The following is a 22,032-nucleotide window of genomic DNA, read 5'->3' on the forward strand; positions in this document are numbered from 1 at the left end:
CCGCAAATTTAATAATTTTACTATTATTTATCTATTCATTAAGTCAGGGAGACAGACAAATAATTATCTCACTCTATTTCGATTTCTATAGTAATGTAACGTCAGATTGACTAAATCGTCTGCAATCAAATACTATTCTATTCTAATATATTAATAATATACATATATTACATAAATCATCGTTCATTTTATAGCTCATGAATCTCCAATTCCCCCTCCACTAAGATATCTCTTCATCATTTGCAATCATGGCAGAGAACAGTGAAACGAACGCGAATGATGGTAAGGTAAACCTTAAAGTAGCATACAGTCAGGGTGCGTTATTTTATTTAGCTACAAATTTCTATTTCTCATCTATACCTCATAGGTGGTAGCGAAGATGAAATCCAATTCTCCGTTAAACCAACAACAAAACTTGGTAAGATTTTTGCTGCTTTCTGTCAAAGAACAGGTCAGGATCCAGGTCAGTCTTTTTTTCATTTTCTATCATCCCTCTAAGAACATCATTAGCCACCGTACGATTCACTTTCAACGGTGACAGACTAGAAGCAGATGATACTGTAAAACAACATGAAATTGAAGATGATGACCAAATTCAAGCTCACGTCGCTCAAATTGGTGGTCAATAAACGGCATAAAATCATTCTCTTTTCCTTTCTTTTATAATAGTCAATATAAATTTGAAATACATTATTAAATACTAGCAGATAAACAAATTGAACGTTGTGTTACTTCCGCTTCAGAAAGCCCATCTACGGCGCTCAGATTTGCACTAAAAAGTACAACTTCTCTATCCTTAAGATTAAGGTATACTGGTAAACTAACTGCATTGCTTATCTCATGGTTACGCCTTTCAGTCCACTTCAATTTGCAAGTGTTTAACTTGATTGGATCCAGATTTGTCGCATTAATCTTTCCTCCTTCATAATCAGCTCCTTCAAGATAGAGTCCATCAATTGCAAAACCAGTTTCTTCAGAGTTATCAATATATAATTCTAATTGCAATTCTTCCAATGATATGCGTGTTCTATGGGCACTTTCTTGTCGCGTAGCGGTGAGGTATGAGCCGGGGAAGAAGAGACCACCAAACCAAATGGTTGATTGAGATAATGTGTTTTGCTCTCCAACCAATCTTTGGATTTGTTGTAAACGTAATGAGAAATCTGGTACCCATTGTGTAATTGTCCAACTATTTGGTACTCTGTAGATTTTCCAATGCGATGGTACAGTTCCTGTTAAACGTTAGATTGTTCTAATAAAACAATTGACTCACCTTTAGTCAAATCATTCATAAGCTTACGCAAATGATTCGTCTGCTTCATTTCACCCTTACATACACTAATCAAATCGTCAAGATCACATCTGATAGTGTTATATAATCTTCTACCGATTTCTGATTCTCTCTTAAAGAATCTGAAAATTGGATCCTGCGCTCGTGATGCGTCTGTATCAAATTGACCAATATCCTTGTATACTATGTTAACGAAATCGATAGAAGAACGTTTACAAACCTTCGGTAAAAGTTCCAACCATTCTTGACAATTAGACATCAATGTGCGCATCCAAGCTGGTTGTTGATTGCTTTCTTCACTTGTGTTAACGGAAACAGTCTCATCATCATCGGATAAACTCTTCATTTTACGCAATTTTCCAAGTAGATCAGAACCATGCGCAACAGCTATCACCTTTTCTGCTGTTATTGGAAGATTAAGCCAAGTAGTTGGTTCCCTTTCAGGTAATTTCTCAGCCCAAGCAATAAATTGCTCCAATTTTGTTCCTTCTGGTATGTTTAAACCAGGTTGATCATCAACTTCGGATACGAGTTGGAAATTAATCTCATACGCATCAGGCGTAAAAAGCTTATCAACAAATGTGTTCAGCAATTTTTGATCGAAATCTCTGTCAACTTTACCACCATAAATGGACTCTTTCAATAAAGTCCTAATTGCTTCCCATGGAAAAGTGCTTGGATCAACATTTGATCTACCCTTTGCGACCCTATTTGTCCAGGTGTCGATCATCTTAAGTGCACTAGCTTGATCTGAATCATTAAACTCGTAAAGTTTACTCCATCCTAGTGGACAAAATCTCAGACGCTCTTGGATGACTGCGTGGAACCATGAAAGTAAGAAGTATAATCTCATCTTCTCTACAGGTCCATTTTGCAAACTTTGTGGTGAAATATTCCTCAGAGTTTCAAGTATATTAGCTTTTATACCTGGTGGTGGTTCATTCATTATTATTCTAGATTGACGTAGTATATTAATTGGTACGAGCGGATTTGTTTCCATAGTCAAGAATAATCTGAAATTTGGAGTAGGATTTAATGTTTGAAGCTTCTTTTCTACTTGAGTTAACCATCCAGGAGCTAGATGAACGTTTTTGAGTAAAACCCATTGGCCTGATCTAGCTGATTGTGTGATAGCTTGCTCAGCTTGTCGAAATCCTTCTGGTGATCCCATAGCTACAGAATTACACCTGATACCTAATCCACTAACAAGGTTATCTACCCTATATGAGGCATCATATCCTGGAACGGAACATAATGCTACCGGTGTCTGAGGTCCGACTTCTTTTTGCACAAGATTTTGGAAGTTATACGTTGTCAAATCCGTCAAATCTGTATTGAAAACGGCATTCACAAAGTGTGATGTTGCTTGAACTAATCTATCTGGACGAAGACACTTGATAATCAGCAATTCCCTTATCTCTCGTATTGATGCTAGGTTTAATTAATAAAAGAATCCAAAGAAAGCGAAATACATACCTGGTAGTCCATCATTGTGTCCTAAGGGAACATCTAATTCAGGTTGATTGGCAAGCAAAAACGACCTCCATTTATCTGAATCAGTGCGAATAACATTCTTGATTTCAGAGAATGATGGAACACGTACACTCAGAAGGTTGATTTTTGAAGCTTGCTCATCATTTAACAACTCTTGTAAATCATTCTCGGGTTTCGTTTTACCGATTAATGAATCACCACCCCCAATAAAGAAATCAAATTCATCTTCATCATATGCTCCAGCTAGTGTTCTAAGCTTAACTTGAGCGAGTAAGACAGCCAGCATAACATGGTCAACGTGTAAAAGCGATCTAGATGTTCTTTGGAATGTAACCAAGAAAAGATCGTTGGTGAGTATATTTAAACGATCTTTGTAGTCCGTTACTTCATTTAAATTTGGATTTTGACGAATAATGTAATCGAAAATGTCTAAAAAGAACTTCAACGAGAATTGATAGAAGTGATTGATGAGATTCAATTGATCCATAACAAAAAACACGGATGAGCATGCAGACGCTAACGGTTGATAATCAGATGTTACTTGATCTACTTCTGCCATCGTTGTATCAGTATCTTTAACTTGTAAAGTAACATCGGCAGCCTCTTTTTTTAGGGTTTCGAGTGTCTCAATAACCTTATCATCATCGAGAATGTTACCAGTGGATTGATTCAATGCTTGTAAGAGAGCCTTTTCAAGGAAATGCAATCTCAAACGGAATTCACCTTGTAATTTTAGAAGATTAGTACGTTTAGCATCTACATCAGGTCTCTCCGATTTCAACACTTGATCTAGTGATTGTGATTGTAGTGAGCTACGAGTCATTGTGAAATTAACAAACGTCACTCTACTGCAAATATCTGGACTGAACTCAACGCTTGGATCACGAGTCATTAAGAACATGTTAAATGTAGGTGAGTAGTCAATATCTTGATTACCGATACGGATAAGTATACGACCTCCTGTTCTTCTTATTTCCTTATTTAAGATTGGATTTATTATAGGATCCAAGAATTCCACATCTTGAACTAAAATAGGATTTCCGAATCTCATCGCTGATTCAAGTTGTTTCAAGAACGAATTATCAGAGAAACTGGTGACATTCAACTTCCTATTGGAGCCTTTATACTCATTTATAAGGAAGTTAGATGCTTGACCGGATGGATCAATGATGAGTGGAAATCTATTGAAGCGCTTCATCATTATTGCATTTTCTGTACATAAAGTATCCGCAGGCAGAGACTTAGATTGCCAACTCAATCTATCATCTGCGGTTGAAAGGTAGTCAGCAAATGAGAGCTCTTGCTTGTATTTGATTCCGGCATCACTGAGATATGTTGACCATCCATTCCACATACCTTCTCTATATTGTTGATCGAAGAAACCAGCATACGCAAGGAAAGCAGCTGATAAAAGCACATCACCAACTATCGTACTCATCTGGGACTCGAATGTTTTCGAACTAGTCTCCCAACGCTCTTGTTCAGAAGAAAGTGAATTCAAAAGCGTCTTGCTTCTTTCAACTTTCTTTTGTACTCGTTCAATTTCACTCTTGATAGCTTGTTGCTCTGAAATTAATCCAGCATATTCGCCTTTGTATTTTTCAATACTTTCTTCAAGTTCTTTGATCATGTCTATGATAGCACTTGCCTGCTTCTGTGTGTGTAAACTCTTATCCTCTAAATACTTGACTTCATTCCTCAATGGACCAACCCTGTCGAGAATCTCCGCAAAGTGCACTTGAGCTATTACCCATCTTACCAGTGGGCCACATGCTTTGGAAGCGCGATTAATGTCCTCGAAATTATACTTTGGTCTTGACATGAAGTCATTCTTGATACGATCACTCAGGTTTTTTGACATTTGCTTTGTCGTATCAAAGTTTACGATCGAACTAATAAAATCGTCTCTTCTAATAATACCCTGTACTGTTTTCCAACCATCCAGTTTGTGACCAAGAACTGTACAAACGGATTCCATTGCCAACTTTACAGCTTCTGGAGGGTTACCCATAGATCTAACTTCAGTAAGGTGTTGCTTTTTGATATTACTGACAGACTCTTGGGCACTTTTGACCGCTGGCTCAGCATCTGCAAGATCTGTCATAACAACTTCCTTCCTTTGAGCTATATGTTCGTTTTGTTCTTGAAGCTTGGCCTGAATTTCAATAGAAGTTGCTTTATTACTTTCAGCTTGTTTTTGTTCTTCCAACATTTTAGCTAATTTGTCATCACCTTCTGCTACCTTAGCTTTGAGTTGTGTATCTTTGACTGCTAAGCTCTTCTGCAGTTCATCTACTTGTATAACTGTATCCCTAAGCTTATCCAATCCCACATTCAAATGACGCTGCTGCTCTTCAAGCTCATTTCGCTTCTCATTAAAGAGTTTAACGTATTGATCAATGAAATCCAAGTAATGGCGTGGTGTAATATAACTGAATATGTTAGAATGGAAGGTACCAGATAACGATAGATTCACTCACTTATAGCGACCTTGTCTTTTACTTAAACGTTTACTTATCTCATGTAGCGATAAGTGAATGTATACAAACGCATTGACAACTGCGCCTCTATATGTAATTGGGGCTTGGAGTGTAGGATGTGCAGAAGGGAATGGTGTTGGAGGAATGTAATCTCGCATGTCAACCTATAAATAGTAAATCAAATTAGCCCATGGAAAAAGTTTAAAAACTTACATCCAGAGGGTCAGTAAGCTCAGATGCCACTGTTGAAAGTGATGTTGGTGCCCAGTCGCCCATCCAAGTAACAACGCAACGATTGAAAAGTGCGGGGGAAGTAGCAGCTCTAGAAGCTAAGCCGTTCTCTGGGGGATTCATTGTAAAAAGGACATGGAGATTACGCGAGACTTGGCTTGTAAACCATCTATAGAGCTCTTCATGTGAATCTAACATCATTCCATCCTTAGCAGCTCCTTCTTTGCAGGCAGTCATAAGTGCTGAATGTTCGTCTCCTTCGAATAAACCAGGAACTTCTGCATTGGCAAGAAGTGTATTCATACGTTCTAAGAAACCTGAATCAAGAACATTCGATTCGTCCATAATAAAGCAAATCTTTTCTCCTTTAGTACCAGCTCTTCTAAGAACTGTTCTGAGGTCCTCATCAAAATCATCACCAGTGTATTTATTTGAAACCTTTATTTGGAAGATACTTAGACCATTCATCCATGCAACAAAGCGAGAAAGTGTAGTTTTACCGCTACCACTAACGCCAATCAAGAGTGCGTGACCTTGAACTTGTCTGAAAACTCTATCAATACGAAGGACATTGTCAAGTACATCATCGAATAAGACCAGTTGAACGTCTAATTCCTCTTCTTCAAAAATACGTAAACGGGATTTGACAAATTCCCTCAATTCATCACGATCTACCGAGACATAATTCTTTGATAACCAATTTGAAAAAAGTATTGGGCGAGCCAGGGCATGTTTGCTGTCGATATTATGGAAATATTTCAAAGCAATGGCGTCTATACGGTCATCTGTCCACTTACGTTCATCTGCAAGTACGAGTCTATCTTGGAAAAGACGAAGAGCTTCATGCGCCCATATTCTTACTAGTCCTTCAACAGTGAGGGTATCGAGTGGTTTGATAGCATCAAAAATACCTCTAGCCCATCTAGTTAATTCACGTGGAGAGTAAATATAGTGTGCTTGGATGTCAGCTGTGAATCTTCGCTGAGATTCTAAGTATAGAGAAACCATTGCTCCAGTTAGAGCTTCAGCATAACCACGTAACGAGGGGACTGTTTTGAGTAAAGCACGATTAAATGTACCATAAATTTGGTTTAATGATATTTCACCAGGATAATCAACCATGACGAGAGGAGCATGTCGAAGGAATCGTTGAGTGAGTGGCACACGACCAGGATCTGTAGGTGGATTACAAGCACCCACAAATTGAATACGTTCAAGCTGTACCCAGGTCATATCAGAAGTGCGCCAATAACCGTTTGATTCGACAAGTTGACGCAGGAAAGAGATAACTTTTTGAGTACCATATTTGTCTAAAGCTGGCAAATTGATTTCGTCACAGAAGAGTACCAACCAGCGACCAATTTGCGATGGTGCAAGAACATTACCATTTGGAGTTTTACGCAGCTCGCAATATTGCTCGAACGTTTTGAGAATAAGCTCTGGTGTTGTTGCAGAAGAAAAGTTTAACCCAACAATCTCCATATCTGGCAACTTGCGCAAGGCAGAGAATAGAGTCATTGTCTAAGTATCCTGTAAGCATACAGAATTCAGCATAATTATCAAACTTACTTTACCAGATCCTGGTGGACCGCAGAGCATTAATGGTTTGTGCTCAGATAACCATGAGTATAAGACTTCTTCATGTCTAATGGTATCAACAGTAGGAACTACGACATCTGCAGCGGTAACAGCATGGGTTTCTAACTCTATTGTAGGAACCTTTTCAGTCCAATTAAACCATTCTGAGTTGGCTACATTAACGTCGTAATCAATAAGTGACATTCCTTGACCAATCATTGGTAATTCAATTGTTGTAAGACCCCTTAAATAGTCACCCATTTCTAAACGTATGTCTAGTTTTGAATCACCCGTAAATGCCCAAACAATTGCAACGAGGAAACGTTTGTTAATATATTGTTCAATGCGTTCGAGTGATAGTGGGAAGTCTGAATGCTGTACGTTGTGTTCTATGATATTTCTGATCGATTTATTTATTAGAGAAAAGAGTGTTGTTAACGCTCTCATGAAAGTGAAATCCATGATATGTTGGTAACTCATAGCGTGTTGTAATGCATTTTCTAATATCATTCCAGGCTGAAAGGAGGGCTTGAGGATTTCCACAACCTTTCTTTGAAGTTCAAGCGATGGTGAGACTTGTTGATTGTTAGATGAGATGACTTCACCACGACGTACGGCCAAATCAATTCCTGTTTCTTCATCACCATCAAGTGGCACGTTAGAAAGTGTATCCAAATAGTTCTTGCAGTACATTTCTTGTGTTACAGCTTCTCCACTAAACCAAATCATTCCACATCTACTGACTGTTGCTGGAGTTGCATATTTGAGATGCTCAACTTCAAACATAATTCTAACATTGGAAGGTAAATTGAGACGTTCACCATTTGGTAAAGTGAGAAGCTTGTTATCATCAAGCACACTATTCAGGTTTTCTACCCATTCGGGATCGACATCACCATCGAAGATAATCCAATGCCTCTTGGAACTTTCACCACGAACATTATCAACAATTTTTCGGAGTATGTGAGTAAATAAACCATCATTCCATTCACGTGTTGTCTGATCTAGGGTACCATAGAGTGCTTCCTTTGACATTGCTTTTGGATCAATAACGTAAGAAACACTTTCAATACCATCGTATCTTTCTAGAGCTTGTAATAAGGTTTGCCATGCTTGAGTTTTACCCGTACCAGCTGGACCGACCATCATTAAACCGTGTTGTATACGTTGGATTTGGTATAATTGTAGCACTTTTGTCAACCAAAGGTCACCTTGTACGAGCTTTCTTTCATGACAAACTTGAGATATCTTTTCTTTTAAGGCCGTTAAATCAACTGGAACGTATTCAATACCAGGGAAAACGTCAGATAGTAAATTAGTTAGCAACGGAACATCCTCAGCGATGAGCTTAGGAACGATAGTTTCCGTAACACTTTGGATGAGGATTTCTTGTTCAACCTGGTCGTTATCATCTTGATTAGATGATGTACCAGATGTAAGAATACGATCGCGCTTGAGATTACCAGCAGAAATGAGTACAGCTTTAAGTGCGCGTAAACCAAAGTCATAATGTGGCTGCGGTGAAAGCTGTTCAGCGCAGAGAACGAAGAATGGTACTATCTTCGATGCTAATGTCTCGGCTGATCTGAAACCCTGGGAGAATAGCATAACTTGGGCGATAGATTCACGATCTGGTTGAGTCATAGCTTGAGATCTGAATAATTTCTTAAGGTTATCTGGGAGATTGCTACGTCCAGCGTATCCTTTGATATTTAAGCGTGATATAGGTTTATAAAGAGATGAACTAACCTGGATTACTAGTAACTAAGAGATGTGGTTAGATAAATAAGAAAACTAATGAAATACTTACCAAAAACACCCATTCTTTGATTGATATTGAGTGATTTACCGAGCAACTCAACTTGAGCGGTCCCGGATTGAGGCTGCCTGTAGAGATGTGAGAAGTATATAAAAGAAGATAGACGGATATTCACCCATTCAGTTGCTTATTAGACATTTTTTTGATATTTGGGTATACGCGTTTGATAGAATGTGATCAAGAAGCTCCTTGGTCTACACAACGAAGAGATGCCAAAACAAGCGCCAGATTTCAGGGCAAGTTGAATATTATATTACTAGTATAACTCACAATTATTCAGAAGCAGAAAACTAAACTGGGCAAAGGAAAGCAGGCGGCTTCAAATTCAACGAACACTTCTTTTAAGGCGAGATGTGAGAATCTAGCAGTTTGTTATCTTCATTTGACATTTCTTAGCTGTCGCATTACCTGGACAGAGTATTCTTAAGGATATCGACGAGAATGAACCACGCACAAAACGGAACTTAACACTCAAAGATTTGATAATACATATGAAGCATTATTCAGCTAATGTGCGAAAAGGTATGCTTACTTACAATCATTACCAATCTCTAAATGTTTTCAAGATGGTTTATTGGGTCTACGAGAGTTGATAACAAACTATCCAAGCACTATACAGCCAAATCTAAGCACTATAATTGATGGAATCACTCGTATTATTGTTGATGAAGATGCTGGCGTTCGCAAGACATTACAGTCATTCGTATCTGAGCTATTTCCAAGAATACCTGCTCAAAGTTGGACGCCATTCTCTCCTATTTTGTTGTTATTCACTGCATCAGGTCTCTCACACATCTTCCCCGAAGTTAGACTAGATAGTATTAAGTTCTTAGATATTCTGATCGATTTTATCCCAGATTTCGTCGTACAGGGCTGGGCTGGTAGATCTTTATCTAATAATGTTACTTCAATTGGTGGTAGGCAGATTATTGAATGCTATATGGCATTGCTTAATGCCAAGGGCGATGATAAGGGTCCTGCCGGTGGATCAACGGTTACTACTACTGCAAATGCGATGTTCACATTGAGTATTAACGTGAGTGATACTATAGAATAATATCGATAAAGTTGACTGTTTACTAGTCCAGATTAGTCGTGTTAAAGTCACTATCAAAATTCCTGAAAACTGCTTTAGTATCAAATGACAATAATGAACGACTACCTTTATGGCCATTTGCAAGCGCGTTCCCATCACAAACATCCTTAAATGCATTCAACGAACGCATTTACAGATCGGGTCAAAGAGATGTCGAAACACAAACAATTCAGTGGAAGGAAAGTAATGGTGGCAGAGAAGCTGCATGGGAGGAGTATTTGAATGGTTATAGTGCTGATATTATGGAAATTTCTGATGGTACAACCCTTGAAGAGCTAAACAATGCGGTTATGTCATTAAGCTCTGCTGAGACAGAGTCATCAGCTACACAATCTGAAGCTGATGTCCTAGTAAGTGCGACTAGACCTTTTAAGTATCTTCTAATGTACTTAAGTCACTATCTCGATCGATGTTCAGTGTGATCATCTCAGTTTTCTTAGAATCGGCACCGTCTGTATTTACGATGTCCGGCACATCGACAGATTCAGTACATCTTGAATCCGTCGTATCAGTAGTGGAAATTACGAGAGAACTCTACGGATATCTCTTGCGTAATTCCATCAACAAAGTGGATAGTGGTAAAGAGTTAAATAATATTTTAACGCATATGTCAAAATATTTCCCATTTGGTGGTGATTTTGTTCAAAAGCAGACTCTGGAAATCGAACAACAAATGCTGAAACTTAACACACTGTATTGTGAACTAGTATCTTGCTGGATACTGTCCAAATTTTCAAATAGTAAAGACAATAGTAAAGCCAAGACAGATTCAATCAATTGGGAGAAGGGCATGAAAACCCAAGTAGACAGAGTTTGTAGTTGGCTGAGTAGCATGCTTAATGGAACCGTGAGTGTCCGACTTGTCTAGGAAGTTAAAAATTAAACCGACGTTAGATGACTACTTCTGCTCAACCATTAGGTGTCACAATTTCAGTAGATACATACAAGTCACTTATTCCATCATTCTGGGCACTACTCAACTTACCACCTACAGAAAGCGCGTCAGAAGTAATTCTAGACGCGCTTATCACGCACTGCGCACAAACAGGAATAAAGTCCGATACAAAGACTCTTTCTGTTGACTTTATATCACGTGTGTATCTCACACAATTTGAGATTACATATCAAGGATTATTCAAATTATTGAATAATTCAAAGCAAGATCAGATATTCACGAAATGGTTTAACAACTTACCAAAACTATTATGGGAGGCTAATAACTATAACCTTGCCTTAACTGAGGTGCGTCTCTATGTAATACTGATGAAGAAAAACAATTAAGCAGATAAATAGGTGATATTGGACACTATTCAAGCAGTAGTAATAATGGATGTATCTGGAGAGAGTAAGAAGACGATATCACCGGGTTTGAAGCTCTTTTTTGAGGCGAAGCATCCAAGTAAAGGTAGTATTCCTGGACCATGGACACGTATCAATGATGAATACATACATAAACGTGGCATAGAGCTAGCCTATCTCACAGGTATATCTTCTATACCTACGGAAGAGCAATATTGGATAAGCTTAAGTCAATCACATAGTACATAGACATAGATAACGAAAAGGAAAATAAATTAAAGTACAATTATAGATATCACTGCAAACCAAAACGAGAAGCAAGAGTTTTTCCTGCAAATGAATCTTTATTTATTCTTTCGAGTAGGCTTGCCTTTTGGTTTTTCTTTGATTGCTGAGTTCCTGATTGAGAACTTAATTGTGCTTTTGGTTGCATTTGAGTTCTCTCTAATAAGCTTAATTGATTCTTCTTTGGAGATCTCGGTGGCTTTTTCTCTTTCTGGGCGACGGAAGATTCTGATGCTTTTGGTGGAGATGGAGCTGGTGGGGGAAGTGTGTCTGCATACATTTTAGAATCCTTGAAAAGGTCTTTCACGTCGTCAACAGACTTCTGCTCTATAACTTTAACTGTCAATATTTTACCATCTGCTAGTAAACCATCGAATGCTTCTGCGGCAGCCTTTGCCTCATCTAAGTTTTCGAAGTAGATATTTACGGCTACACTATCGTTGGTACTTGATGCAGGATTGAGTTCTGCTGAGGTGATAGTTCCATATGAGCTTAGAGCTACTTTGACGTCGTCAGCTGAGGTACCAGCTGCCAAATTGAGAATAGTAACTTGTATGGATTGTTTAGAAGAACCTTTGATCTTATTATTCTTTGCTAGTTTAGCCTTGGCTGTATTCTTTTCTTGCCTCTTTGCTAAGCCGGATATACGAGATTGAAGTGAAGGTGTTTGACTGGTAGATTGCGGAATTTTTTTCAATAAAGATTGATTTGTCATTCTAGCACCCAGTTCACCGCCAATTGACTTTATATACATGTCGTTGCCCCATCTTTCACTATCTGCTTTAGACTTATGTCTATCCTACGAGATATTAGAAGAGATAAAGGAAATAGAATATAAAATACAGTTGAAGAGTATGGACCAGACTGCTTCCTAGCAACTCTAGTGCCTTTTTCAGGCTTCATTAGAAGATCATCGATAGAGGACATGAATGAGGACTATAAAGGAGTAGATAGTGAGAATACAAATAAATTAAATATAATAATCAGGTTTACGAGCGTTTCTTTGTTAGTATATTATTAGTATTAGTATAATGAAAGACATATCTACTTACATTCCATAATCACTTAATGCAGCGGTGAGATCGTCTGAAGTGAGAACGGTTTTACTCTAAAGTGCAGTTAGATCTTATTCTCCGGAGAGTAAGCTATATCTCACTTTACTGGTGCCTGTTGGTCTACCTCTGCCACCAGGGCCTGCGGTCGTTCTAATACGAGCATATTGGTAAGCGTCATTGGCGATATCACTAATAAACTTCTGCGAGGCTAAAGCAAATAATCGTTTACTATAAGATATTGATAAGATAAGGTCTAATAAACTATAAGCTAGAAGCCAAGACTCACAGGCGTGGATCATTACATTCAAAGCCAGCTTTATTGAGATAGTGATCTGTAACTTGGTCTGGTATCTGAAGAAATCTCAATAAACTATACGACTAAACGAGATACTAAACCCACTAATGGCTCATTCGTCTCTAACAAACCTAGAAATTCACTCAATTTTTTATCATGCTTTAATTGTGCCTCCTTCTGCTTATCATTCTCTGTATGCTGTTGTTGCTGGCTCATAGTTGCAGAACGTTAAGGAATGAATAGTGAGATACTAAGATAGTAATAATATTAAAATTATACATATTCTATATTAAGCTTTGCATATACTTCTAAACTATTTCTGCCGTCAAGCAGCGATCTAGACCGTAGACAGATCTCGAACTTCTTTCTAGAGAACGTTGAGCAGCTAAATAGCTATAGGGGATGAGTGACTCTCAGGAAAACTCACGCCCAAAGTCAGCTAGGAGAGTACAATTCACTTCTAGTACAGACAATCAAGACCCTTCATACTCACTCGATCCGTCTCTAGATGACAGCCATTTAGATATCGGTGAGTGATTATCTGTCCAATTATATTTAACTGAGCTTACTAACATTCCATATTTAGATGCATTCAAAAAATTACAAATGTAAGCATTCCTCTCTTATCTCATTACACACTCTCTGAAACATTATGACAGTCAACTTATTAGAAATTCTCTAAGCAAAACGGAATCTAGACCGGAGAGCGTCTCCAGCGTTGATACAACTATATCACAGGACGCTCAATTATTACCAGACGACTCAGCTACCCCTGCGTCTTCTACTTTACCTTCGAGAGCGCCAACTCCACCACAAGAATATGCTGTACCTATCCCTTTCGGTGAAATAGATGGTTTACCACAGGCTCCTTCTTCCAAGAAAGGTACATTTGATTATTACACAAAGAAGGCCAGGAAACTTATCGGTATAAAGAAGGGTATAGACAATAAGAAAGAAGATAAACCTGTCAACAAAGAAGACCCTGAATCTGGTCATTCCTCAGACGATCCCTTCTCACTCAACTACAAACCATCAAAATCTAGGGGTGTTTTATCAACTTTACTCGGTTTACAGGAATACAGAGACCAGCATAAAGCCAAAAAGAAAGCTAAGAAAGCTAATAGACAAAGGCGTTTATCAACGGACACTTCTTCCTCTGAAGGTACCGTTCTTAGTGGTGATCATATATCAGAAAAGTCGCCTCCTGCCAAAGTAGCTACTCCTCCAGTTACTCCTACACTTCCAAGGAGCAAGTCTGAACCTGATTTAGCTGATATAGGCAATGGCGATCTCAACAAAGACATGAACGCTTTTAGACAATACAAGCCTTCTGCTTTCCGCATTCCAGATCAATTACGTTTACGTCCAGAAAAGTACAGACCAAAGACTGCTAGATCATCGGCGGGCGTTTTTGGTGCTTTAATCAGCTCAGGGCAAAATCTTTCTGGTTTTGTTAGTCCTCATTCCACGGCTATCGCGCCCAATCTCAAACATCAAGGATATAGATTACAAAGATACTCACTTGATCCTACGCTTGATATTAAAGAGTTTACGAAGGATAACCAACAGTCTGAGAAAGGTTCTTCATTTGATTTGGAAAGATCTGGTACATCCTCCACTGATTTGGACTCATTCAATGCCCAATCTCAGTCATCCAAGAAGATAACTCCAAAGACATTACTCAAAGATCAATTTAGTCATGTAACAGGATTTGGTAAATCGAAATCACCAGTTGCGTCGCCAGATGAAAAGTTTAGTAGTAATGCTTCATTAGATTACTTTAGTCTTCCTTTAAAAGAAAAGGATAAAGAGAAGGATGCTAGGTCTGATAAAGAGCTCAAAGAACGCAAGAAGAATCTTGCTAAACGGAAGAAGGAGGAACTTTATATTACAATGCATGTAGCCACAGTTCTACACAGACAAGAATTCTTGTTAAAATTAAGCAGAGCACTGATGATGTTTGGTGCCCCATCTCATCGTTTGGAAGCCCAAATACAAGCTTGTGCTAGGGTTTTGGACATTCCGCTTCAAGTTGTCTATTTACCTGGACTCATGTTGTTTAGTTTTGGTGATGTAGAATCTCACACATCCGAGACGAAATTCTTGAAGCAATCTTCTACCCTTGATTTACGGAAACTTTTAGCCACACACCAACTATACTGGAGGGTAACGCACGACGAGATGTCAGTCAGTGATGCGTCAAAAGATTTAGATTTCCTTATGACTCAGAAGGATTCATTTAGCGTCTTATCTAATATCGTCATCGCTGGCTTTTGCAGTGCATTCATCACCCCTTTCGCCTTCAACGGTTCACTTATTGATGCTTGTCTTGCTGCACCTCTTGGTATGTTTTTGGTAGCAGTTCAACAGATAGCTGTTAAAAATGATCTGTTTACGAACATTTTCGAAATTTCAATGGCAGCAATGAACTCATTTTTAGCGGCTTCTCTTGCCCAAACACATAAAGTTTGTTATTCAGCAGTCGCTTCCGGTTCAGTAGTATTGATTTTACCTGGTTATATCATTTTATGTGGTGCTCTCGAAATGTCAGCAAGAAACATCATCGCTGGTAGCGTTCGAATGTTCTATGCTATTATATTTTCTAGTTTCTTAGCCGTTGGCATGTCTATAGGGTTCCAATTTTTTAAACTAGTAACAAATCAATGGAATAATGAGGATACGGCAGCTGACGACTTTTCATGTAATGCTGCTCATCCTGATGGTGCACCTTTCTATCAGCAACAAATTGATCCTTATTGGTACATACTTTGCGTACCCGTCTACGCTATATTTATTAGTTTAAGAAATAAAGCATCCATCAAATCACGTGAATTACCATTGATGGTTATCATTGCTATTTGTGGTAAGTATAAATCTTAATTTCTAACACAGCTAAAATTGTACAGGTTACACTGTCAATTACTTCGTCAAACAACGTATTTCACGTGTAGATTTGAGTAGTGCAGTTGGTAGTTTCACTGTTGGTCTTATTGGTAATCTTTGGGGTAAATTTACAACTTCAAGACCTGCATTTACAATGACAGCAAGTGGTATAATGCTTTTACTACCAACGGGTTTATCAGATGGTGGTATTCTTTCAGTTGCAAGAACTAATTCTACAGATAATTCGTAAGTCATACAGTTCAAAGAAGTAAATGTCTAATCCATTTAAGCTCACTTGGGCTTGGTACAAGCGGGAGCTTGATTCAAGCCGCTATTGGTCTTACAGTAGGCCTTTTCGCTGCTGCAGTTGTCGCCCACCCATTTGGTGGTACAAAGAGAAGACGTGCAGCAATTTTCTCATTTTAACGACTTTTTTGCATTCAAATATATACATGTGCTGCGGGATAGCACACATTTAACGATCATTTGATATCATTCACTCATTCTTGTATTTAAATTACATCCGGACGATTATTTTTCTATCTATTAGCTATTTCTAATACAGTCTTTGCGATAGTTTCAAATACTTTATATGTTGGAATTCCTTTATAACGTTCAATAAGTGTTGTTGATGCTGCTTCAGATGAATTTGTTTCTTGAATTACCTTAATATCGTCAAGTAGCTTTACCAGGAGTGGATCTATAGGAACTTTACCGAGGAAGTTAATCTTCTCACGTTTTGCTAATGATTCACCACCACCAGTTGAGAATACATTTGTACAATCAGCACAATGAGGACATGCATAACCTGACATGTTTTCTATTAAACCTAGTACTGGTATTCCGACTGTTTTAGTGAATGAAATCTCTTTCTGTACATCCGAAAGGGCAACTGCCTGGGGTGTTGTCACGATTACTGAATGTAGCTTATCCGCCAGAGGTGAGAGAAGCTCAGTGAGGGCGATATGCTCATCTGAAGTACCTTAAAAGTATAAGCATATTAAACCTTAATAATCAATTACTCTACCCACCTGGTGGTGTATCAATGATAAGAGTATCACAATCCCATTTGACGTCAGCGAGGAATTGTCTTATCATTGCCGTCTTCTTTGGACCACGCCATACGACTGCATCATTTTTGCTCTTTAATAAAAATCCGATTGACATTACAGAGAGTTTACCTTCCTTATCTGCACGGACTGGTACCCATCCTTGGCCTTCGAGACCCATTCTAACGGATTGACCATCCAAACCAAGCATACGAGGTATCGATGGGCCTGTGAGATCAACGTCCAATAGACCAACCTTTGAAGACGTGCTCGTTGCTGCTGATAAGGCTAATTGGGTCGCCACAGATGATTTTCCTACGCCACCTTTACCACTTAAAACTAAAATGATAGACTTTACACCTTTTAATCGCCTATATACAGGGCTATCATCGTTTATATTTTGCATTTGGTGGTAAGTTATCAAGCTTTGATTATCACATTGATGTCCGAAATTAAAGTGCTGACTAATGGTATGAAATTTGTGTTACATACTATCATTATCTGATAATATATAGGCAGGACTATGCCTTCTATCGGTTTTGGACTCTATCAATTAGCAAGGGAGCGTACACAAGAGGTATCAACGAAAGCTATCGAAAAAGGCTGGAGACATTTCGATTGCGCTAGAGTCTATAGAAATGAGAGAGAACTCGGTGAAACATTAGCTGCACTTCCTAATCACGTATCGCGTGAAGAACTATTCATAACGACCAAGCTAGACAAAGCTGGTACTTCTACACATGCTTGTAAGGATGTTAGGAAGAGTATACGGTACTTAAAATCAGACTACCTCGATCTGATGTTAATACATTCTGCTACACCAGGTAGAACAAATCGTATCGATGCTTGGAAGAGTTTATGCGAAGCTTATGACGCTGGACTTTGTAAAAGTATTGGTGTATCAAACTATGGTGTAAAGCATCTTGAAGAATTGAAGACAATAGAAGGTGTCTCTGTCAATGTTCCACATGTGAATCAAATACAATTACATCCTTGGTTACAAAACAGACCAATCGTTGATTACTGTAGAGAGCATGGAATTGTAATACAGGCGTTTTCACCATTAGCAAGAGCATCACGTTGGTCTGATGATACAATACAGAGAATATCCCAGAAACATTCGGTAACACCAGCTCAAATTCTGATAAAGTGGGTTAAAATGAATGCATATCGAACTAACTCATCTTTCCAACAGATGGTCGCTTCAACATGGGTTTGTTCCGTTGATAAAGACTGAAAATGAGTCACGGTTAAGCGAAAACCTCTTACTTGACACTGATTTCTATCTGGATGCGCAAGATATGATTGATATAGATGGATTAGATACGCCAGATGGGGCCTGTACCTGGAACCCAGTTGAATGTGATTAAAATGCTATACGATTTTATCAATTAAGGCTTGAATTCAAAGTCTATCACCTTCCCTATCCATATATCCATTTTTATATGAGATGGACTTCATATCTATTCATTCTTTCACTAATATTCCAACCAAAAAAAGCCGAAAAAAATGATAATTCCAATATCTGAGTATATACAGGAATCACAATCAGAAGTATAATAACTGTTATACATTTTTATATGCGTCGGGTTATATACTTATACTATTATTCTGTTGACTGACAATGTTTTGTTACAAGGATGTCAAGTATGATGTCAATCAATGATAAGCATTTATTACTTGAAACTAGAAGATATCTGATCCGTATCTACGTATACTTTTAATTAATTATTTGGCTGCTTTTGAAGTAGAATATACCTTGGTATGTGACCCAGTCGCATTATCTCTGTAACACTCTCTGAGTTTAAGCTTCAACAATTACAGTAAGGTACCCTAATGCCCGTTTTCATGCAAAATTATAAGATTATTTAAGCAAGTTTAAACCGCAAGATGTGTCCTTAACTTGTTTAAATATCCTCATCTTATTTGGGGTTTTCTCGTGGACATTCAAATGATACGTTAGACAATGATCTCGCTATCAATATTCAACAAAGAAAAAACTATTTAATATCGCTACTCAAAAATAATACATAAACTAATTGTGATCAAACACGTGTTCTGATTTTGTCATTAGATAAGGTACCCAAATATTGTCTTACAGCGGTTAGCATATTCACTTTCTTTAATTATCAACGGTTGTGTAAATAAAACCCACTATACACTTATTTAATACTTGAGTTGAGTTAATTTTACATCTAACTCTTAAAAACGTTCTTGTCATCAGTGAATAAATACTTCGTAAACTATCTTAAATAAGTAGTCAAATGTATCTCAAACTCTGTATCATTCGTAACCTATTTTAAATTAGTAATACTGTCTAAAAAAATCTAACGCGAACCTGTCAAGTGAGAAGAGAAATACTGTAACAGTTTGAATGAATAAATGAACAAAAGAGTACAAGAATATGACGAGAAGTTAAAAAGTAAAGTTCAATGCGTAATAGACATAAAAGATATGATTCAATGATCAATAGTACGTAATAATATCAATCTATTCAACTGCGAATCCAAGTGTTTCTTCAACAGCCGTACTAAGCTTTTGTTCGAGTGCTTCAAAATTCCGATAAGGAGGCAAGTCGATCTATCATGTGTTAGTATGTGAGACAAAACAAAATATCAAAACTCACCCTATTAAAACATGTATGAGACTTTGGTAAATGATTGATTTCACCAGCTTTTTCAATTGTGAATCTACGTGGACCATCAGAACCTTGTAAATCTTTGAAACCATTGACAGGTATTCTAGAGGTACCAGTTGTAAATTGTAATAATCTGGACTTCTTTTCAGTTGGCCAACTCTTGATTGCGTTCCAGAACCATTGAACAACTTCATCAGATTCCGTATATCCACGATAATCGGTGTGCTTTTTCCAGTCGTCAATATCAATTTCAGCCATACCACCAATCAAAAGTTCTAATTCCCTTTCATCAAAGACATTTATCAAATCTTGTGGTATTAATTCTTTGAATCCAGACATGAATGCTTCAAATTGATCCTTAACTCTTGTAACGATTCTAAATTGAACCATCAAATCAACGTATTCTTTCTTGTTTGATTCATTTAATTCAATATCTTCACCACCTTCTTTAAGTGGTACTGATTGGATCTCACCAAATGTTTCTACGTCTGCAACAAAGTTATTATCTAAAATATCAGTGATGTCATTATCAAGAATCCAGGACATTGATCTGTGTAACTCAGCATCAACTGATTCTAAATCTTGCAATCCTATTCGTTTGTTCAAGATCATTTTGTAGAATGATGTAATAAAGTAAGCATCTAAGAACCTTCTATGGAAGATGGCTAAACCAACGCAACGACCGATGAATTTGAAGTAGTTCAAATGTTCTGGGTTGATCGAAGAGTTTGGATTGATTTGAAGAGTATAGTTATCGTGAGCACTATATTCAAATAGACAATACAGAGGTGAGAAGAGTTCGTGTGACAATAAGAAGAAGAATTCTCTGGAGACACCACCATAATCCAAACCATCTTCACCTTCGAATTTGATCATTAATCTCTTTTTCAAATCGTTAGGAGTTTGACGCATAATCTCTGCATAACTATCTTCAAAGATGAAGTTACGTCTGACTTTAATGTGACATTGATTAGGAATTGGCCTTAAAGCAGGTTGTGATCTAAAGTAGATCAACTTCCTTCTAAAGTCACGCTTGTATTGAGGAACGTTTTGATCAAGTGATGAAGGTAATCTTGGATCATCCCAAGTAGTGGTTTTAGTGTTATGATCAACGAAGTAAACTCTAGCAGTGGAAGTTAACCTCATTTCCCAACCTGATGGCAAAGGACCCAATTGAGAAACGGTATGTTGTTGAACAGAAAGATTATTGCCATTTGGACCGAGAACACGAAGTAATTGTTGACGTCTAGGATCGACCCAAGTTGTAGTTCTAGTATTATGATCAACGAAATAAGGTCTACCTTCAGCAGTGTAACGTTGCTCCCAACCTGCAGGCAGAGGACCTGCACCTGATTGAGTGTTTGACGGACCATTATTTAATAAAGCAGCTAAGTTAGAATTTGAAGGCGCAGCTCTATTAGTTGCGTTCAACATGTCATCAGGGAGAGCCCTAGAATCCATTGCACGACGTTCAGCTGATTGATTGGTTACGGAAGTTGTGTTGTTATTTGGTCTATTCCATGTAGTTGTACGTGTGTTATGGTCGACGTAATAAGTTCTACCTAAATGATCAGTTCTACGCTCCCAACCCGCTGGTAAAGCACCATATTGATCTTCATGGGGATCAAATTGTCTACCGACGTTTGAAACTCTTGTGGATAACTGTCTATCGTTATCTCTAGGGGAGTTTGATTGTGATGGGGTTTGTCGAGTGGCGTTAGCAGAGGTGGTAGTAGGAGCGTTGATAGCAGGAGGATCTCTAGGAGGGTTGTTTGAAGGACCTGCTAAAGAAGTGGAAGAAGAGTTTGATTGGATTCTAGGAGTATCATTGTTTGAGGGTATAGGCTGATTTGTGTTTGAGGACAAGTATAAAATAAGTTTACCATGAACGATTAGATTGTCGTTTGATTTTTTTAATTCGAAAGTTCTCATTTCTGTTCCACCAATTTCTAAATCTAAAATATCGGATACTTTGAGATTGATGACTCCTAGAAAACCTTGATCACGACGCTTAAACTTTCTCTGATCGAAAACTTGTACTGCGATTATAGAAGTATCCTTCACTTGTATATCAAAACTCTCATTCCAGTATGGATTTAAAGTCTTTTTTATAACGGATGTTGTGTGAGTCTGAGAGCCATCTACGGTAATAACAGCGAAAGGATCGGGTAGTTTAAAAACGTCTCTTTTAACGACGCCATCTGCAGCTACGACTGTGTTTTGTTAGCGTTGATTATAAACGAGAGATCAGCACGAGTTACCTGTTAATCTAATAGTTTTCGAACTGGAGTACGTGTTAGAATGTTTAATAAGCTAATAAATATCTACTAACTTATTAGATAACATTTTTTATTTAAATTGTGAAAAGACAGAGATCTTATTTAATCCTACTTTTGAATTAAATTGAGTAATAAAAATAAAAAATCAACAAATTATAAAAAATGTTGAATAAGTCTACAATAATTTATAGAAATCTTTTAAAGTCATTGAATTTAACTTTTAAAGGTATAAAATTTTCTTATTTCAAAAAATTACTTTC

At 37.7% G+C, this 22,032-nt stretch overlaps 9 protein-coding genes across 9 annotated transcripts; 4 read left to right on the forward strand and 5 right to left on the reverse strand.

Moving 5' to 3' along the window:
* Positions 1-235: 235 nt before the first annotated feature.
* WALSEDRAFT_42337 (ubiquitin-like protein) lies at positions 236-701 on the forward strand. The gene is made up of 3 exons (XM_006955927.1): positions 236-315; positions 368-463; positions 511-701. The coding sequence occupies exons 1-3, from the start codon at positions 249-251 to the stop codon at positions 627-629; spliced, it is 282 nt and encodes a 93-aa protein (XP_006955989.1). The 5' UTR covers positions 236-248; the 3' UTR covers positions 630-701.
* Positions 682-9,037, reverse strand: WALSEDRAFT_67017 (hypothetical protein). Its single transcript, XM_006955928.1, has 10 exons — positions 9,009-9,037; positions 8,885-8,961; positions 8,824-8,838; positions 7,066-8,777; positions 5,479-7,017; positions 5,266-5,429; positions 2,768-5,217; positions 1,512-2,722; positions 1,274-1,466; positions 682-1,232 (listed from the first exon to the last, which is right to left on the reverse strand). Exons 1-10 carry the CDS (start codon positions 9,029-9,031, stop codon positions 694-696), a joined length of 7,923 nt encoding a protein of 2,640 aa, XP_006955990.1. The 5' UTR covers positions 9,032-9,037; the 3' UTR covers positions 682-693.
* A 65-nt stretch (positions 9,038-9,102) lies between these two features.
* Positions 9,103-11,537, forward strand: WALSEDRAFT_61997 (hypothetical protein; the record flags this gene model as incomplete). The annotated part of the gene is made up of 8 exons (XM_006955929.1): positions 9,103-9,133; positions 9,199-9,246; positions 9,290-9,415; positions 9,460-9,929; positions 9,977-10,339; positions 10,384-10,836; positions 10,884-11,231; positions 11,283-11,537. The coding sequence occupies 8 exons, from the start codon at positions 9,103-9,105 to the stop codon at positions 11,535-11,537; spliced, it is 2,094 nt and encodes a 697-aa protein (XP_006955991.1).
* Positions 11,538-11,583: 46 nt separating this feature from the next.
* On the reverse strand, positions 11,584-12,288 carry WALSEDRAFT_26870 (hypothetical protein; the record flags this gene model as incomplete). The annotated part of the gene is made up of 1 exon (XM_006955930.1): positions 11,584-12,288. One exon carries the CDS (start codon positions 12,286-12,288, stop codon positions 11,584-11,586), a length of 705 nt encoding a protein of 234 aa, XP_006955992.1.
* A 255-nt stretch (positions 12,289-12,543) lies between these two features.
* Positions 12,544-13,139, reverse strand: WALSEDRAFT_61999 (hypothetical protein; the record flags this gene model as incomplete). The annotated part of the gene is made up of 5 exons (XM_006955931.1): positions 12,544-12,574; positions 12,626-12,681; positions 12,730-12,856; positions 12,915-12,979; positions 13,029-13,139. 5 exons carry the CDS (start codon positions 13,137-13,139, stop codon positions 12,544-12,546), a joined length of 390 nt encoding a protein of 129 aa, XP_006955993.1.
* Positions 13,140-13,301: 162 nt separating this feature from the next.
* WALSEDRAFT_30895 (DUF1212-domain-containing protein) lies at positions 13,302-16,343 on the forward strand. Its single transcript, XM_006955932.1, has 5 exons — positions 13,302-13,452; positions 13,510-13,531; positions 13,583-15,786; positions 15,830-16,052; positions 16,097-16,343. Exons 1-5 carry the CDS (start codon positions 13,326-13,328, stop codon positions 16,230-16,232), a joined length of 2,712 nt encoding a protein of 903 aa, XP_006955994.1. The 5' UTR covers positions 13,302-13,325; the 3' UTR covers positions 16,233-16,343.
* WALSEDRAFT_34758 (P-loop containing nucleoside triphosphate hydrolase protein) lies at positions 15,568-17,265 on the reverse strand. The gene is made up of 3 exons (XM_006955933.1): positions 16,838-17,265; positions 15,828-16,788; positions 15,568-15,784 (listed from the first exon to the last, which is right to left on the reverse strand). Exons 1-2 carry the CDS (start codon positions 17,259-17,261, stop codon positions 16,346-16,348), a joined length of 867 nt encoding a protein of 288 aa, XP_006955995.1. The 5' UTR covers positions 17,262-17,265; the 3' UTR covers positions 15,568-15,784; positions 15,828-16,345.
* Positions 17,266-17,297: 32 nt separating this feature from the next.
* WALSEDRAFT_62002 (2,5-diketo-D-gluconic acid reductase A) lies at positions 17,298-18,225 on the forward strand (the record flags this gene model as incomplete). The annotated part of the gene is made up of 3 exons (XM_006955934.1): positions 17,298-17,325; positions 17,371-18,004; positions 18,051-18,225. The coding sequence occupies 3 exons, from the start codon at positions 17,298-17,300 to the stop codon at positions 18,223-18,225; spliced, it is 837 nt and encodes a 278-aa protein (XP_006955996.1).
* Positions 17,370-21,866, reverse strand: WALSEDRAFT_59128 (HECT-domain-containing protein). Its single transcript, XM_006955935.1, has 6 exons — positions 21,826-21,866; positions 21,755-21,777; positions 19,482-21,706; positions 19,194-19,435; positions 18,051-19,149; positions 17,370-18,004 (listed from the first exon to the last, which is right to left on the reverse strand). The coding sequence occupies exons 1-4, from the start codon at positions 21,837-21,839 to the stop codon at positions 19,346-19,348; spliced, it is 2,352 nt and encodes a 783-aa protein (XP_006955997.1). The 5' UTR covers positions 21,840-21,866; the 3' UTR covers positions 17,370-18,004; positions 18,051-19,149; positions 19,194-19,345.
* Between the last annotated feature and the right edge of the window lie 166 nt (positions 21,867-22,032).

The sequence above is a fragment of the Wallemia mellicola genome (assembly GCF_000263375.1).
Source record: "Wallemia mellicola CBS 633.66 unplaced genomic scaffold WALSEscaffold_1, whole genome shotgun sequence".
Lineage (NCBI taxonomy): Eukaryota > Fungi > Basidiomycota > Wallemiomycetes > Wallemiales > Wallemiaceae > Wallemia > Wallemia mellicola.